This window comes from Eurosta solidaginis, chromosome 4 (genome assembly GCF_040869045.1).
Source record: "Eurosta solidaginis isolate ZX-2024a chromosome 4, ASM4086904v1, whole genome shotgun sequence".
In the NCBI taxonomy this organism is placed as follows: Eukaryota; Metazoa; Arthropoda; class Insecta; order Diptera; family Tephritidae; genus Eurosta; species Eurosta solidaginis.
Genome location: NC_090322.1, coordinates 242,638,659 through 242,656,372, shown reverse-complemented (window position 1 = coordinate 242,656,372; position 17,714 = coordinate 242,638,659). Strand labels below are relative to the sequence as shown.

At 37.3% G+C, this 17,714-nt stretch overlaps 1 protein-coding gene across 1 annotated transcript in view; it reads left to right on the top strand.

The window, feature by feature from the left end:
- Positions 1-15,982, top strand: part of Chpf (Chondroitin polymerizing factor) — an 87,214-nt gene extending 71,232 nt beyond the window's left edge. The window contains exons 5-7 of the mRNA XM_067785280.1: positions 1,289-1,600; positions 1,688-1,868; positions 9,741-15,982. Of these exons, the coding sequence (XP_067641381.1) occupies positions 1,289-1,600; positions 1,688-1,868; positions 9,741-10,174 (927 nt within the window). The 3' untranslated portion in view covers positions 10,175-15,982. The remainder of the gene's footprint in view (positions 1-1,288; positions 1,601-1,687; positions 1,869-9,740) is intronic.
- Positions 15,983-17,714: the final 1,732 nt, after the last annotated feature.

The window sequence follows — 17,714 nt, the reverse complement described above, 5'->3', positions numbered from 1 at the left end:
CAAATGGTATAAATTGCCAATTTGGTGAGTGTTTGTACATAGTATAACGTACAGCAGCGAACAGAAAAATAGCAGTGCAAAATTTTGATCAAATTTGTTAATTAACTGTATCTGTTTTATTTTTTATATTTTGGAAACAAACGTCTATGAATTTCGTAGCCGGAGCAAACGAATTCCGAAAACGTTTTCGAAAAATCTAGAAATTTTATGAAAGTTTCGACCTTTTTTACTTGGAGCTCTCTGAATTTTGTCGAGTATTTAGTTTTGTAGCCCAATAAATTTCAGTCTAACAAAGTGCAAATTTCAGATCTCACAAAATTCCTATTGGGTTTTGAAAATACTTTTCCGAAGGGTGTTTAAGATTTTCCTTCATACAAAGTGTGAACAATTTTTTTATATGGAAGAAAATCTGAAACACCCTTCAAAAAATATTGTCAACGAGATTTTTGTGAAACCCATAATTTATACTTAGTTACACTAAAATTGATTGGACTAAAAAACTGCTTACCAAAAAAAATCGGAGAACTACAAATAAATAGTTCGAAAGTTTCTAGAGATTGTTTTGTATAGTTTCAGCCCATAGAAATTTTCAAACTAAAAATCCGAAATTGCTTGCCATTCACTACTAAATAGTTCTACAAACATTCACGAAACGGTCCCGAAAACTATTTCGAAATAATATCGAAATTAGCCCAGAACAGACACAAATTGATAACAAAAGCAAACTCAAAATGTTCCGCAAATGTTCATAAAATATTCTGACGCTAGTTTCGAAAATATTCCCGTTCCTTAAGTGAGAACACATTTCTGAGGCGGTCCCAAATAATCCCGAAAGTGTCCCGAAGCAGTCCAGAAATGATCCCAAAAACATTTCTCAATGATCTCTAAATGGTTACTAAATAGTCCTGAAGTAATTCCGAAATTATCCTAAATAGTTCCGAGTATAATCCTAAAATGATCAGATCGAAAAATAGTCCCGAAATTGTCCCAAGCACTCCCGAAAACGATCCGATATGGTTTTGAAAAAGTCTCGAAACTTTACCAAAACTATCCTGAAGTAGTCGCGACTGCCACTTCTTGCAGTGGGAGATGTGGGTACGCTTCCAAGGTTACTAAATATACGTGACTAATACCGATTTAAAAACCTGTTCCCTGGCTGATGCCGGAAGGTAGACCGCGATTTATATGCCCATCGTATGTAGGTAACTGAAAGGAGTAACAAATTATCATTGCCTATCGAGCTAGTTTCGATTCTAAAACATGAATTTTAAAATTTTCTAAATTTTAGATCTTCCTATATCGTTACGATTCGATGAGCAAAGGTGAAAATGATCCATTTAAAAGTCTCAAAACCCTCGCTTTAGATTTATCAACCAAGTACAAAAACGATGGCTCTCGTATAGCCTGGGTATCCATACGTCTACCAACAATACTGAGTGATATCCCTGCCACAGAAGATATTATGCTCAATTCCTTATATGGTCATAAAGAAATTTTAAGCATAGCTGTAGCAGATTTAGCGTTGCCAAAAATTGGATTGGATAGTCTTGTGCTTATGGCGTCCACTGATATCAGTTTTAAAACAGATTTTTTAAATAGGGTAAGTTAACATTTAAACAGTTGTCATAAGTTTCATGTGGTATTATTGGAAAATATATTTCCTCTTCTTTCATTAAAACATATTTAGGTGCGCATGAATACCATTCAGGGTTTTCAAATTTATTCACCAATCGGTTTTATGATGTATCCATGTAGATTGGCATACTTTTGCAAAGATTGTGAAACATGTGATGTGAGCCAGAGCAGTGGCTACTTTGATAAATGGAATTATGATTTAACATCATTTTATAGTCGTGATTATGTGCAAGGTATGTATAGATGCGTGTTTATATGTATGTATATGTTGATCATAATGGTTACTATGATCACGGACGGAGTGACTTCATTTCGGTTGTGCGTTTTGATATTCGTGCTATGCTTTTTATATCACGTATCTAGTGTAAGATTACTAATTAAGGACGACGTATGCGATAGTAGTCGATTTTTTTCGTATGATTTCTTTATATGATTTGCTTTAAATTCGTATTACAACGTATTCTTACTCATTTCAAATGAACTAGAAGTGATGTGACTATCGCAACATATGATGTGATAGTTTATCATAAGATCTATTATAAAACGTTCAACTGTAGAATTCTGTCAGCATGAATTTGCTATAAATTTCACACAGTTAATATAATGTGAATACACGATGTTATCTTAATATAACTATTTCCTCTGTACATGTGTTTACGACTTAACTCCTAAATTATAATATAAATTAGTATACTAAGCCGATTTTGATGAATTTGTGTGTGTATTTAAGGATATTTGCGAATGCTTTATATTCACGATTTGTTACGTTTTCCTTGTATCGTATTGTAAGCTTTTTTTTTAACACATCATGTGACGTGATAATTGTTTATGATATAAAATTAGTAATTGTGGTTGGAACTATTTCACTATTAACAGCTTAGCAAAACAAATTGAACATCATTAGTCAGAATTGAGCTTCATTAAGCATCAAATGATTTGATACTCCAGCTTGACTTGCCATCTAGTGACAAAGTTTAATACGATTTTACTTGATTTTGTTGGTTTGATGTATTTTTATATGGTTTACTTTCAATTAATATCACGGAACAATTTACGTGGTCTGAGATCAGGGACAAGTGACATATGATTAATACGGTAATTGATTTGGATTCGATTTAAATGTAGTAAATGTGATGTGACTATTTCAACATGGGTGTAATAGTTTATCCACATGAGTATAATAGTTTGCACGCAATGTATATGATATGATATTCGCGATGTAATATCATGACATATTAGAATTCCTCGAATTGTTTGCTCTCATCATGTGATTCCATAATCCAACTTAATTTGCCGTCGAGTGACTTAGTTTAAGGCATATGACTTAGTGATGACATCTTATATCAAGTGTCATTGTTTTACATCATTTGATATAAATAGCTTACGCTTTATATCATTTGATGGCTAATTTGCCATCCCTTAACTTAGTTAAATTTTGGGTTTGTTGGTGTGATTTCCCTTTCAATTCATATGATGACACAATCTTACGTGATCTGAAATCAGCAAGCATACATATCATTTGATACAATACTTTATTTTATTTGTTTTTTAATATCACATGCCCCTCACTAGGGTAGGCACCTTGTCGTTGGTGTGAGGGCTTAGCCGAACTCCATAGCGCCCGACTATGAGGCGGAGCTGGTTAGGACTGACATCTACGCCGTTTCGCCTCATACGAGGGCGGCGGGATGTCGGTGACCAAGAACTGCCAACCCCCTAATCCAGGGTGTTATGCGGACCGTGCCTATGGGACGATTTGCAGCCAGGGGATAAATTCGGCTGTATTCGAACGGAGCCTTCCCGATACCGGGCCACCTCGGGAAGTATTAATGGCCTTACCACAGCAAGGGGCGCTGGTGTGGCGGACGGTTCTTTCCCCGGACGGCTGAGCCCGCCTTGTCGGGCAGGTGGTCGTACGACCAAGATGAACGACTCATTAACTGACTGTAATAAGGACGATGTAAAGAGGAGGACTGAGTCGCAATCCAAGGACGACAAATACGAATTAAGCGATGCGTCGGACTCGGGGAGCGAGAGTAGTGCTGATTCAATGAACTCCGTGTTGGAGAAGCACACAAATGAAAACGGAGTAGAAGAGTGGAGAAGGGTACGGAGCAGAGGAAGTAAAAGAGCTCTCTCGCAGTACCGTGCAGCACTAAGAATTGTTCAACGCTTGGGAGCAGTAGTCGACCCAACAGAAGTGGAGATCGAGCGCTTGGAATGGGCCCATGAAGCGGTAGAAGTAGGTCGAAGGCAGTTCAAAAGGTTTGCTGCGAGAAACCCTCGGTTCTGCAACCGGTACGAGGAGGAAGAAGCGTCGAATGGCAGAATGAAGAGGCAACGTTCGGCGGAAGGCGACAAGCCTGCTTTCAAGAGGCAGAAAGGACCCAGTCCTAGAGCCGCGAGGCAGGGCAGTCGCATAGACAAGACAAGTAGGCCCAAAGCTGTAAGACAGATGGGCTCCAATAGCGAGGTAGCAACTACCTCGAAAGCTGCGAGTCAGAGGGAAGTTCCAATTAAGGAAGTAGGAGATAAGCCAAAGGGAGATAACGCTAAGACTCCGACTTTCTCGGAGGCGCTAAAGGGAGTTAACGCTAAGACTCTGGCTTTCTCGGAGGTGTCAAAGGGAGATAACATTAAGACTCCTGCTTTTCCCGAGAAGATGAGTGATGTGGCAAAGCAGTCACTGACTGTGGCGCTGGTTGATCGTAGCAGTCCTTTCGGACAAATGACTACTGAAAGGTGGAGATCTGTGGAAAGGGAACTTATTAGCTTAATGCTTAAGATGATGCGGGAACAACCAAGTAAGTCCCTTCCAACCTTTGATTCGGGGGGATGGTATAACGGTGTGAAGATGATAGCGTGCGACAACATCGCGAGCTTGCAGTGGCTGGAGGAAGTGGTTCCAAACCTCCAAAGGCAAGGCACGAACGCGCGGTTTGAGGTGGTGGATAAAGCGCAAATCCCCACGGTACCAAAAGTTAAGGTATGGATACCATGCGTGATGAAGTCGGAGGATACACTGCGGCTTCTGCAGAATCAGAATCCGAACATACCGACACAGGATTGGAAGGTACTTACTGTATCTCGGCCTACCGAGGATGGTCAGTTCTACATCTTCCAAATAAACAAGCAGGCGGAGGATATTTTGTACACGCAGCTTGGTAAAATGTCCTTTGGCACTGGCAAAATTTACATGCGACTCAGGAAAAGAAGTCCCGAGGATAAAAACCCTAACACGCTAGAGGTGGGCGAAGTCGAAAAGGACCTCAAAAGCCTAAGGGAAAAAAGACAGGTGGAGGTCCCCGACGTCACCACGAACGTGCTAGAAGAGGACCAACCGCTAAATGGTGCTGTGACTCGCACAGAGGAACACCCTGCACAACAGTCACGAGAGGCTGAAGGGGGCCTCGAATACTCTAAACCAAAAGGGCAAGGTGAGGACGACGACGTCAAGACGAAGGTGCTGGAGGGGGACAAACAGCCCAATGGTGCTGCGAGTCCTACAGATAAACCTCCAACACAGTAAAGTGGCGTCGTGCGAACTTCTCCTAACCCTTGAGGAGGGTTCGTTTGACGTGGCGCTGATCCAGGAGCCGTGGCTCTCATCGGGAGGAAAGGTTTCTGGAATTAGCGCGCGCGGGTTTGGCGTTTACTACTCCAAACGGAAGAACGGGTGCGAGCTGTAGTAATGGTAAGGAAACAGCTGCATTCATATATGCTGCCTAATTACACCACTGAGGATCTCGTAGCGGTGGCCGTTGAGCAAAAGAATAAGCAGGCATTTATCCTGGCGTCCTGCTACACGGCCCATGCTGCGGAGGTCCCACCGATGGAGTGCAAAAGGCTAGTACAGGAGGAAGGGCGCAAAGGGCGGTTGGTCATAGGCGCAGATGCAAATGCGCACCACAATGCGTGGGGAAGAGCAGATACGAACGAGAGAGGCGAATCTCTGTTTTGTTACATCCTGCAAACCAATTTGCAGATAGCCAACAGGGGAAATGTCCCTACATACATTGGTCCAACATCCAGCAATGTTCTGGATATTACATTGAGCTCCGAGCGTGATATATCAAGGTATGATTGGATGGTTCTTGATAGACCATCCTTCTCCGACCATGCGTATATCAGCTTCAACATCCCCCTAAAGAGGGTAGAGAAGGGAGGAACCTTTAGAAACCCTAGGTCAACGAACTGGACTAAATTCCGGAAACATGTAGAAACAAAACTGGGACAACCCAAAGAGGTTGCTAATGTAGAGGAACTGGAGGAGTCGAATGAATTCCTAACAAGGACGTTTATGACTGCGTATAACAAAGCTTGCCCTCTAAGAAGTTTCATTGGAAAAGCAAAGCCGCCATGGTGGAGCAATGAGCTGAGTCTTCGAAGAAGACAGGTTAAAGAAATGTTTAAGCTCGCAAAGACCGCGGAAAGCGAAGCGTGTCGGGACGAGTACAGGGATCTACTGAGGATCTACAAGCGTGAAATTACCAGGGCGAAGAGAAACTCATGGAAAAGTTTCTGTACGGACATAGAGTGCTCCAGCGAAACAGCACGGTTGAAAAAAGTCCTAGCAAAGGGAAACATAGTCCAGGGACTAATAAAGAAAGAGAACGGGGAATGGTCACGTAATAGTGAGGAATCCCTTGAGGTGCTTCTCGATACACATTTCCCATCGGGAGACGGTTTAGAGGAGCCAGCAGACATCACTCCCACTTCGATCACGGAGCTAGTAGTGCCGGGCTTGGTGACCGATACCAAGATTGAGTGGGCAGTGAAGACGTTTTCTAAGTTTAAATCGCCGGGCCCAGATGGTATATTCCCGGCCATGCTACAAGTCTCAAGTAGGGCGGTCGTGGAATGGCTTAAAATAATATTCGATGGGTGCATACGACTAAATCATGTACCGCACTCTTGGAGAACTGCTCGTGGAGATTCAAGGGGTTGTGTAGCGCAATATATAGCTTCTCCAACCCAATTGTCAACCTCACCTTCGAGCGGCGAATCCCGTTTCACTAACAGACGAGGCTCTGGCGACCCCAAGCTCCTCATGGAACTTGGGGGTGGGGAGGGAGGGATGGCCTGAAGGTTTAATGTGGCCATATAAATCGTTCCCGAGATGGTCGGGCCAACACCTTAATGGTGCTGTGTTACCGGAGCGTATCGGATCTGTATCCGACAAAGGACCATCACATCGATAACACTCCCCAAAGCCTTCGGGGAGTAACCTAATCGCTACAACAACAACAACAACAGAACTGCTCGTGTAGCTTTTCTGCCAAAGGCGGGGAAGATCGGTCACATGTATTCCAAAGACTATAGACCCATTAGCTTAACATCATTTCTGCTCAAAACCTTTGAGAGGCTGATAGATGTGTACATAAAGTCCAACGTGGATGAAAAGCTGCTCTCCACAACACAGCATGCGTACACCAAAGGCAAGTCGGTAGACACCGCATTGCATAGGGTGGTAATAAGCATAGAGAAATCCCTGGAATATAAGGACTATGCTCTAGGAGTCTTCTTGGACATTGCCGGGGCTTTCAATAATGTTGCAAAATGGGCGATTATGGATGGTCTTAATTACATTAAAGTACATCCTGCCTTAATCAGATGGATCGGCTGCATGTTAAATTGCAGAAAGATTACATCACAATGGGGATTGTACGAGGCCACGAAATCAGTGGACAGGGGCACGCCGCAGGGAGGGGTGCTATCACCTTTGCTGTGGACGCTGGTCATCAACCAACTGCTCAGGCAATTCGATGAGGGACCCGTAAAACTTACGGCTTACGCAGATGACGTTGCAATTGTCATAAGTGGAAAGTGCCTTCCAACGATTAGTTCTTTGATGGATCGGGCGCTTCGCGATATTCATACCTGGGCATCTAATGTCGGGTTGAAAGCCAATGCGGAGAAGACGGATATGGTCTTGTTTACAAAGAGGTACAAGGTCCCAAATTGGACCAGGCCTAAGTTAGGAGGGGTGACCTTACAGGAGAAACCTTGCACAAAATATTTAGGAATCATCCTAGACAGTAAGCTGTCATGGAAGCTCAACGTGGTGGAGAGGGTCAAGAAGGCCTCAACGGCACTCTACGCATGTAAAAGAATGCTGGGGTGTACGTGGGGCCTATCGCCCTCTCTTTCTCATTGGGTTTTTACAGCGATTGTAAGCCCTATTCTATACTATGGAGTTCTTGTTTGGTGGAAAGCCACACAAAAAACAACATACCTCAAAAAATTAGAGGGGGTATGCAGACTCGATGCTTAGCATTACGGGAGCCCTGAAAACAACCCCGACGGCTGCACTGTATGCCATTTTACACATCCCACCTGTAGACCTGGTAGCAAAGAAAAAAGCGTTAACGACCGCAACCAGGCTCGGTGCTTCGGGGCAGCTTGAGCGCCGACCATATGGCCATAGTAGTATAGCGTCATCAATCACAAGACGAACAGACTACATTATTCCCTATCTGCACTTCGAGGGAGATCTTAAGGCCACAATAGAGGTGGACGGTTGGCGCAAGGGTGCGCAAATGGCGGACGAGGCGATACATGTGTACACCGATGGTTCCAAAGTAGTGGAAGGAGTAGGGTCTGCGGTATACTGCGCTGATCCGGAAATAAGCAGATCCTACAGGCTGCTGGATTACTGTAGCGTTTTCCAAGCGGAAATATTAGCCGTAACCAAAGCAGTAGAAACCCTGGAAGAGAATAGCTTAAGCTGCAACCGTGCTAACTTTTATATTGACAGTCAAGCAGCAATTAAGGCAATAATCTCGCATAGCACAGCATCTAAATGCGTGTTAGAGTGTAAGCAGTCTCTGGAGAGAATCGGGACAGGGAGAAGCATACATCTATATTGGGTCCCAGGGCATATGCGAATAGATGGGAATGAAAAAGCGGACGATTTAGCTAAAAAGGGCACATCCCTTGAAGCTTGCTCCGTAGATGTCCCAATTAGATTGGGCGAGATTGAGCGAAGGCGAGAGGTGCACATGATCGACCAAGCGGGAAAGGCGTGGGTTCAAGCGCGGGGCTGTAAAGTGTCGAAGATTATGTGTAGGTCTTACAACCTTAGACTAACACAGTTGCTCCTATCATTAAAAAGAGAGGACTGTAGACTCATGACGGGTATTCTGACTGGACACTGCCTTCTGGCGTCACATGCCTTTAAACTAGGCTTGGTCAGTGATAGCAGATGTAGACTCCAGCTATTAGGAGTGATACAGCTGTCAGATCTAGAAGCAGCAAGTGGCTTAAGTCCTAGGAAGCTTCTAGTATTTGCCAAGAGGACGGAGTTATTTTATAACATAGGTCCTGGTTTTTGATAGGGTTTTTCAGTTTGGTCGTTAAAACAAACTTCTGATAACACTACGGACTCAATCAGTCTATGTGAGGTCCTCATGGACCGGCCAGTTCAACCTAACCTAACCTAATATCACATGCACATATTTCATATGATGACGATGTGATATCATAACGTACCTAGCAATTATTTCGCAAAATTATGTATGTATGAAATGATAACATTACATGATATGATGTCAGCTATTAGTGTTCGTTTTATTTGATGAAATGTTTCGCTCTTACGGTATCTGAGCACAAATTCAGAACGTTTAGACATAATGTGCTTGAATCAATCATATGATTCGATAATCAAACTTAATTTACCACCTGGTGACTTAGTTAAAAATTATTTGACATATTTTTATTACATATTATCATATTATCACATAAGTTGGACAGCAGTTCACTTAATTAGCAACCATTTCACATCATAGGACTTGTAAACCCACGTTGACATGATATGCTTAAATATCATTTGATATCTATATATATCACGACGTAAGTTCAACATCATTTGATATGATTTGGATTTACTACAAAAACTACAACCGTGATAATTTAACTTTGCTTGACATCAAGTATCGTAGTTGGACACCATTTCATATAATTAGCTTCTGCTTTGTATCACCTGATGTGAAAATCTAATATGTTGCTGTATCAAGTGATGTGTCTTAATTTAAAACTTATTTTAAAACTTATTTCATCTTCCATCATATATCATCCAGCCATAACGTTTCCATCTATCATTTCAGCGCGTAAAATGATTGAAACAGCTTTACCAATAACACGTACTGACAACGATATCGAGCAGTTGATCACACGCTCAGATCACACCTTCACCACCATATTAGATATGTTTGTTGCATCACAGCTGCCGATACATATTTTACGCGGTACAGAACCAAATTTGCGTTATGGTAATGCAATAAGAAATTACATTAATAATGGCGGAAATTTGTTAAAATGTCCAGCAGCACGCGCTGATGACAACAAAAGCTATCATGCGATATACAATGAGATACCACAACGTTATGATGCGTTACGGCCTGAAAACGAACGAACGACGCTGAGCAACAATAAAAATAGCAGAAACTGGAGCAAACGAAAATGCATACATTTAGCGTCGAGAAAACAAATTGGTGATGCAATAATACGTTACGAAGATCGAAGTATTTTACATAAATGATGAATGATGTGTAAAAAGGCACACAATAGAAAAGTTTTTCATAAGAAGGAAATCAAGGCCACATTTTAAGTGCCTTTACATATTTAAAAAAAAATGCTCAAATTTTGCACGATATTGTAAATATTAGTTTAATTACGATAGCTTTAGTATATCTAGTATGCCTAAAAATTAGTTTTTTATTTTAACAAAATGTATGTATCCGGTTGTGAATGTGTGCGTGTTAGTTGTGTGTTTTCAACTGCATTAATTTATTATTATTCATTTTGTTTTATTATTAAGACGGCTGAGCTGCAGTTGATTCCTATCAGCTGAATGTAACGAAATGACTTTTCTATGTATATGAACAATAGTCCTAGCATATTTTTTTATGTAGTTATAAATGACGTAGGTTGAGATGATAATTTGAAAGTTGTAATATTTTTACGTAAAATGGCTGTTAAATATTTTATCTGTGTCAAAGCTTTAGATATGCCCAAACTTGTCCTTTCCAAAAACGTATGTCTGTTTGGTATGTACATATCATATGAATAAGTAATAAGTAGTTTTAAAAATTTATGATTACACCATTAATACGGTCATTCCACGGCATAATGATTAGCGGTTGGAAAAAAACCTTTGGATTAGGTAATTCTTTAAGAAAACAGTTATTTTTTTGGTTTAATATCCAGCATTTTCAGTTAATTTTTTTGCATATATTTTAGGTTTCATTTTCAATTTTTAAATTAGGAAAATAAGATTCTGAATTTTTGCTTTTGTTGTCGAAATCTTTTTTTTTTTTTTATTTGTTAATTTTTTTTATCTATAAAAAATGCTCGAACTCAATAAATTCTTACAAGTAGAACGAACAAGATACAACGAATTAGTTCTAACTCATGGTTCAATTATATGGTTGGCTCATCTGTACAAAAACAAAATATGTTAGTTCAGATTGTGAAAATCTGCGTGTTGGTGTTGGTGCGAATGGTATTATGGAATGGAAACATAAAACTTAGCAGTTTTTGTATGTTGTAAGAAAATTTTGCCAATGTGTTGGTTTCATTTTGAGTTAGCCATCTCTTTTTGACAATCCCATCGACCATGCAATGAAATAAATAAAATCAGCTGATGAGATGAGCCAACCATATAATTGAGCCATGTTCTAACTGTAGGCCCATTTGAATCAAAAGTCTAGTCAATTTTGCTTGGTGTTTTTGATTTTATTGTTATAAATTAAATATATTTAAATTATTTCAGTAACTTTTTTTTTTATAAAAACAAAATATTTTTTTAAGACAGCTTACAGGCATTCCTAAATTGCGCAAGTTATTGGCGGCCAGCATGGTGTGGTGGTTGCGTGATCGCCTACCCCACCGAAGCTCCTGGGTTCAAGTCCAAGGAATTCGGCATTGGTTTGGTAAGCGCTCTCAATGTATTTTTGCCATGAAAAGCTTCGCAGTGAAAATTCATCTGCCTTGCAGCTGTAGTCGGTAAAAAACATGTAGATGCCAATTTGTAGAACAAATTCAAAAGGGCCGCTACGCAAATTGGAATGCTTGGCCTAATTCTCCTCGGAAGTAAACCACGGCAAATATTTATTATTTTATTTTATTTTTTTTGATTATGTATGTGAAAGGGAAAATTAATTATTTCGTTAAATAACTTATTGCTTCAATAAAGTTCTGTAAATAATTGGTATTTAATATACACCTGCGAGAAAAAAAAATACCAACCAAAATTATTTTCAAATTACATCATTTTCGTTAATTTAAAGAATTTTAATACGAAGACTATGAAAAAATTTTAGTTTTCGAAAGAACCTGTGAAAATTTCCATTCATTACTTTATTTAGAATTTTGAAAAACCTTTTATGTTTGCAGTTTTGTAGTCCAATTTATTCTAGTCATACTTAGTGTTTGCATTGTCTTTTGACAAATTTTTCCCAACGTTGTTTTACATTATCTTCCATACAAAATGTGAAAACTTAAATTTTTATATGAGATAAATAAATTTAAATAGTATGTTTTCACAGTGTCATCTGTTTTATTAGATCAAAAACTTCAACCAGTCTGCATTGTAATCAAAAAAAAATTCTTTAAATCGTAACACAATTTGACATGGAATGACCCAGCACATATTGTAGGTAAATAAAGGTAGGCAGCTTTTAAGAAATTTGGTGTTTAGTTACTATTAACATATTTAGGTGCATATCTTTTATATTCCCATACAAATATACAGCTACGAGGGAGAAATAGCAGCAAAAATGCTTTAAAGTTTTGAACACAATTTAAATATTTTTTTTAGGAAATTTTTAAGTCTACAGCTCTTAATATAACTCATCTGAGTCTTCCACACAGTGTGCAAAATTTTATATTTATAGGTAAGAAAATCTAAAACATCTTTAATAAATACCCATTGCCACCCATTGCTTTTAAAATGCATTCCACAAAGTACCATTTCGAACAGCGGTTAGATTAACAACGATCTCAATGGAAGCAGTTTTTCATATAGATGCGTTTACCGCAATCTTATGCATGATGAGTATATTGTACGTGTTTTTATGGAGAACGGCAGATAGAGCGACGCTAGCGCCATCATGTAAAAGTAGCCAACTTCCAACTTTTATTGCAAGTACAAAGCATAAGAAGAAGAATTCGACATTTTTTTTTGGCTAAGGGTGCTTTGCAAGTGAAATTATTTTCCGACTCTTTGGTACTCTTCTCTCATTTTTCACAATTAAAAACTGCAATTTAACAAATGAATAGGACACAAAATATGTTACCAAGTATTTTTCTTGTATAGTGAGAATGTGACGATGTTACTGGCATGCATAAGATTGTGTTGAACGCAGCTATGTAAAAAAGTTGGTTGTTGCTGTGCTTTAAGGGGTCTTCATTTAATTGGTCTCTTGTAGGGTTGTTTTTGTTTGATGGTTGCTATGGTGATTTACTAAGGTCGCTCACGATCTGGTGCATTGTCATTTCATAGCTTTTCCACCTCATTTGCAATTAATAGTCTTGCCGTAATGTGAATTTTAAAACACTTCAAACTTGTTCTCTATTAATTAGACTTAAATTAATCAGACTGCAAAATTCCATATTGAAAATATTTACCGAAATTCTAATAAAACAAAATTTTCAGACTTAAAAATTTAGCTAAGTTTGAAATTTTTCTCGTTTACATAGCTTTTGTTATAAAAACTAGTTAAGGTTTTTCTTAATTAACAAAAAAAAAAATTAAATGTTTGTCCAAAAAATTCAGTACAAAAATTTGTGTTTTTTTATTTTAATTTTTTTGCTGTTTTACTTCATTGTATTTCATTCTGGACAGTAAAAACAAAACTTTTTCCGGACGATTAGCCACTTCCCAAAAATTACTTACAAAATTTTCAAATCAATTTTGCTGCTAATTTTTTACTCGCAGCTGTACATACATTTGACACACAGTTTATCACAATGCAGAATATACTATCATTAGTAATTTACTAGGTATTGTATGTTTGTATGTTATGTGAATAAAAATTAACCTCTCCATGAATGCCAAGTTTGTAAGAAAGCGTATAATTAAAAATAATAATACGATTATTTAAACGTGTGAATATATATGTTTAAGGGTGGGACGAATTAGCTGCTAAAAGCCCCCTCACATATGCAGTTTTTCATATGATACGTTTAATACAGTCTTATACTGTTTTCACACAGAAACTTAATGATCTCATTTCACCTGCTAATGAAATCGTAAATTTTTTGCTTTCACACAGAAGTAACTGCTCGATTAGTGTGAAGGATGAGACAGACAATCATGGCGGAACGATACAAGGTGGGAGCATGGTGACATACCTACAAACAAAAAAAATTCCATGTACTTGTAAATTCGATGGACAAATGTCAAAATCGTACTGCGCCGGCAGTTGATGTATCAAATCAAATAAAAAAGGTTATAATCAGCTGTTCAATGCGGCCACCTTGTATCGTTCCGCCATGCAGACAATGACATTTGCTTTGAAAACTAAGAAGCGGAAACGGAAGCGGAACGCTGCCAACAGAGTTGCATTGTGCTTTTGCCTTCATTAGGCATTCGATTAGCTACTAATGAAATAATAATAGATTCGAATTTTGTAGATAAGATTGAGCTCAATAAGCGTCTTAATGTAGAAAACTGCCTTTATTATTCAATAAGCCGTCTGTGTGTAAACAGTATTATGCATTATGAGTAGATTACTCGTATTTTTATGGAGAACGACAGATCGAGCGACACTAGCGCCATCTGACATGAAAACAGCCATCTTCCAACTTTTGTTGCTAGCAAAGCATAAGAAGAAGAATTTGACATTTGATTTGGCTAAGGGTGCTTTCACACTTTTCAAGGGAAGTTCTTTTTCCCACTAGTTGGTAATTTTCTAAAAAAATTTCAGTTAAAAACTGCATTTTAACAAATGAATATAACACAAAATATGTTAACAAGTATTTTTCTTGTGTAGTGAGAATGTTTATAACAGTGCTACGCGAAATTTTGTATGTTAATAGGCAAGGCGAAATAAACATCAATTGACAAGTCCGAAGTTCCTTTATATTTACAAACGCAACATCTTGGTTGGTTGTGGCCATGTACATGAGACTGCGTTGAACGCATCTATATGAAAAACTTCATTTTGGCTCGGCCATAAGCGTGGTGGTGTAATTCACAGCTTTTGGCAAATTTGGCAATCATATAAATTGTGTTTTACTAATTGTCGAAGCCACAAGATGTTAAGCCTACAAAACCTTGTTCCTTTAAAAATTTGATTTACTCATTAGGTAAATTAAATGATATATGACTTTTTTACTTCGATTTTATATAAAACTTGCCAGCAAATAAAATTAATATTTTTTTCTCTTAAAATGCTTCGTGAAACTGACTGTAAAAATTCCACTTCTAAGCTAAGAGAAAAAAATATATATTCACCCCGCCCTAATGTACATATATTAAAATTATATAAGCTTACGGTAAACAATTTCTTCATTCCTTTTGTGAAAACAGGGTCGCAATAAGTCTTTTTGATGCAGTTGCTTAAGCGTAAATTAAACTTTCTTGACCCTAACACCATAGTCGCAACCATACCCATATCCATAACCATTTCCAATGTGATCGATTAATGGTGCCTTCACCTAAAAGTCGTAAAAATTTCATAAAAATGAAGAAAACGCAAAAAATTACAAACATAATCCACAAAAAATAAGTCTCTTAGCCATATCATATCCAAAACAATGAAAAAAATCTACAAAAAATTATTAAATTCACCAACTCAAATATTTTTAGGATATGGATATGGCGAGAAACCCAAAACCAATTGGTATGGTTATGGCGTTAGCGTTATGGTATTAATCGATTACATTGATTGCCATAAGGTAGGTTCGATCAGCTGTTTTATCTGGTTATGGTTATACGGTTATAAGTCACCATTAATTGGCCCATTAAGTTTAGTAATCTGTTGGCATAACAACACCTGGTACTGAATTTGCCTTGCTTATTTCGAAAACGTTTGCGAGAAATGGTTTAAAATTACAAGTTTTTAAAAAAATTCTTGAAAATTCTCATATTTTCATATACAATTTTATGAAAACTTTTGAGTATACAGTTTTGTACCATAGATAGTTCATAACACAATAAAGTAAAGTTCGGAGCTTCTCAAACTTGCTTCGATTACTAGGGTTCTTGTTTACAATCGATTATTTGGTTAGCTGGTATTCGACTTCAATATAGCATGTATCGACTATAATTGAAGGGCTTAGAACCAAAAGGATCTAAGTAACATCGACGTTGAATTGAGATAATTAAGGTTAATGTAAATTACTTATTGTAAATTCTGGGTAAATGCGTTTGAAATGATTCCTGTCTAAGTGAATGCAGGTTAGTCAACTAATTCAAAGGATGTTTACTGCAAATGGAAAATAACTGTAAATTTCCAAAAATTATTGCAATAAAATTTCGAACGTTGATTGCTCGGCCAAAAGAACATGTAGAATTTTTTCGAGTATGCAGTCTTGTAGCCCGTTTAATTTTAGTATAATAAAGTGCTAAACTTAAGTTCGTAGGAAGTCTCACTGATTTTTGGCAATTTTTCTGGATTTTCTGGATCCAAGCGCACTTAGACCCTTTTGGCTCCAAAAATTGTTGCAATAAAATTTCGAACGTTGATTGCTCGGCCAAAATAACATTTAAAAATTTTTCGAGTATGCAGTTTTGTAGCCCGTTTAATTTTATTATAATAAAGTGCTAAACTCAAGTTCGTAGAATGTATCGCAATTTTTTTTTTTTTACTAGGATAAGTACTTTTTTCCATATAAAAAAAATTACGTTAAAAAATTCTTGTGGGGTTTAACTCAAGAAAAAAATTGCCAAAAATTAGGGAAATTTTTTACAAAACTAAGATTAACTCACTTACTGGCTACAAAACTGCATACTTGAAAAAATTCTGCATGTTCTTTTGGCCGAGCAATTAAATTTTATTGCTTGGAGGACCGCACTTAGATCCTTTTGGCTCCAATCATTAATGCAATAAAATTTAGTACGTTTTTGGCAAATATATGGCACTAAAATTTCCAAAATGGCTTGGATCGTATTGTCAACAAATAGACACTATATTAAATATACAAATATGGGTATAACTCAATTTAAAAAAAAAAAAATGTCACTTAGATCCTTTTGGTTCTGAGCCCTTCAATTGTTCAATCAATATTCGATTATTAAAAAATTAAATAAAAAAATTTCAAAAATTTTATTTTTTTTGTTGCAAAATGAGTTTCCTAAAACGTAGCTGGGCATGAAATTTCTTTTCTAGTTCCGAGGATGCCAAAGCAGCAAAATGCAAAATATATGAGATGTCTTCGCGTGAGTTTTAAAAAAAGGGGAAAAAGGTTGAAGTTTCAATAAAAGTTAAAAAAAATTACCTACAAAAAGATCCATTTTTTATAGCTCCAGATGATTTTCTTCAAAAGAGGGCAGCATGACTATAACATTTTTTCCAGAAAAGAAAAAAGCCATAAGTGAACATAGGAAGTAGGGGTAGCCCGCCTGTCACTTTGTACATTTCAAGTAACGCCTCTTTTTCCTGTATAAACATTTTTCAAAACTTCTGGAATTTGTGAACTTTTTCGAAAACCCATTTAAAAATGGTTTCCATTTCGTTATACAATTAATTAACTTTTTTGTTTTCTTAATAAACAAAAATAAAAATAATGAAAATATTTGCAACAAATTTTTGCTGCAGAATTTTTTTACCCGCGTGTGTATGTTTGTACATAAGTAAATATGTAGCTTGACTAATAAAAGTGCCAAAGCTTAAAAAAAAGTAAAATTAGAGCAAAAAAGAGCAACGATGTAATCAAAGTATTATGCTTAGCTGAAAGGCAATTGTTATATAAAAAATTAGCGCAGCTTGAAGTTTATATTACGAAAAATAAATTTATATATGCATGTGTCACAATTTTAGGTTGATATATATTAATTTTATTATTATTATTATCATGTATACTATATATTAATTTTAATTAGCTACTAAACATATTATTTATATTTTTTAATT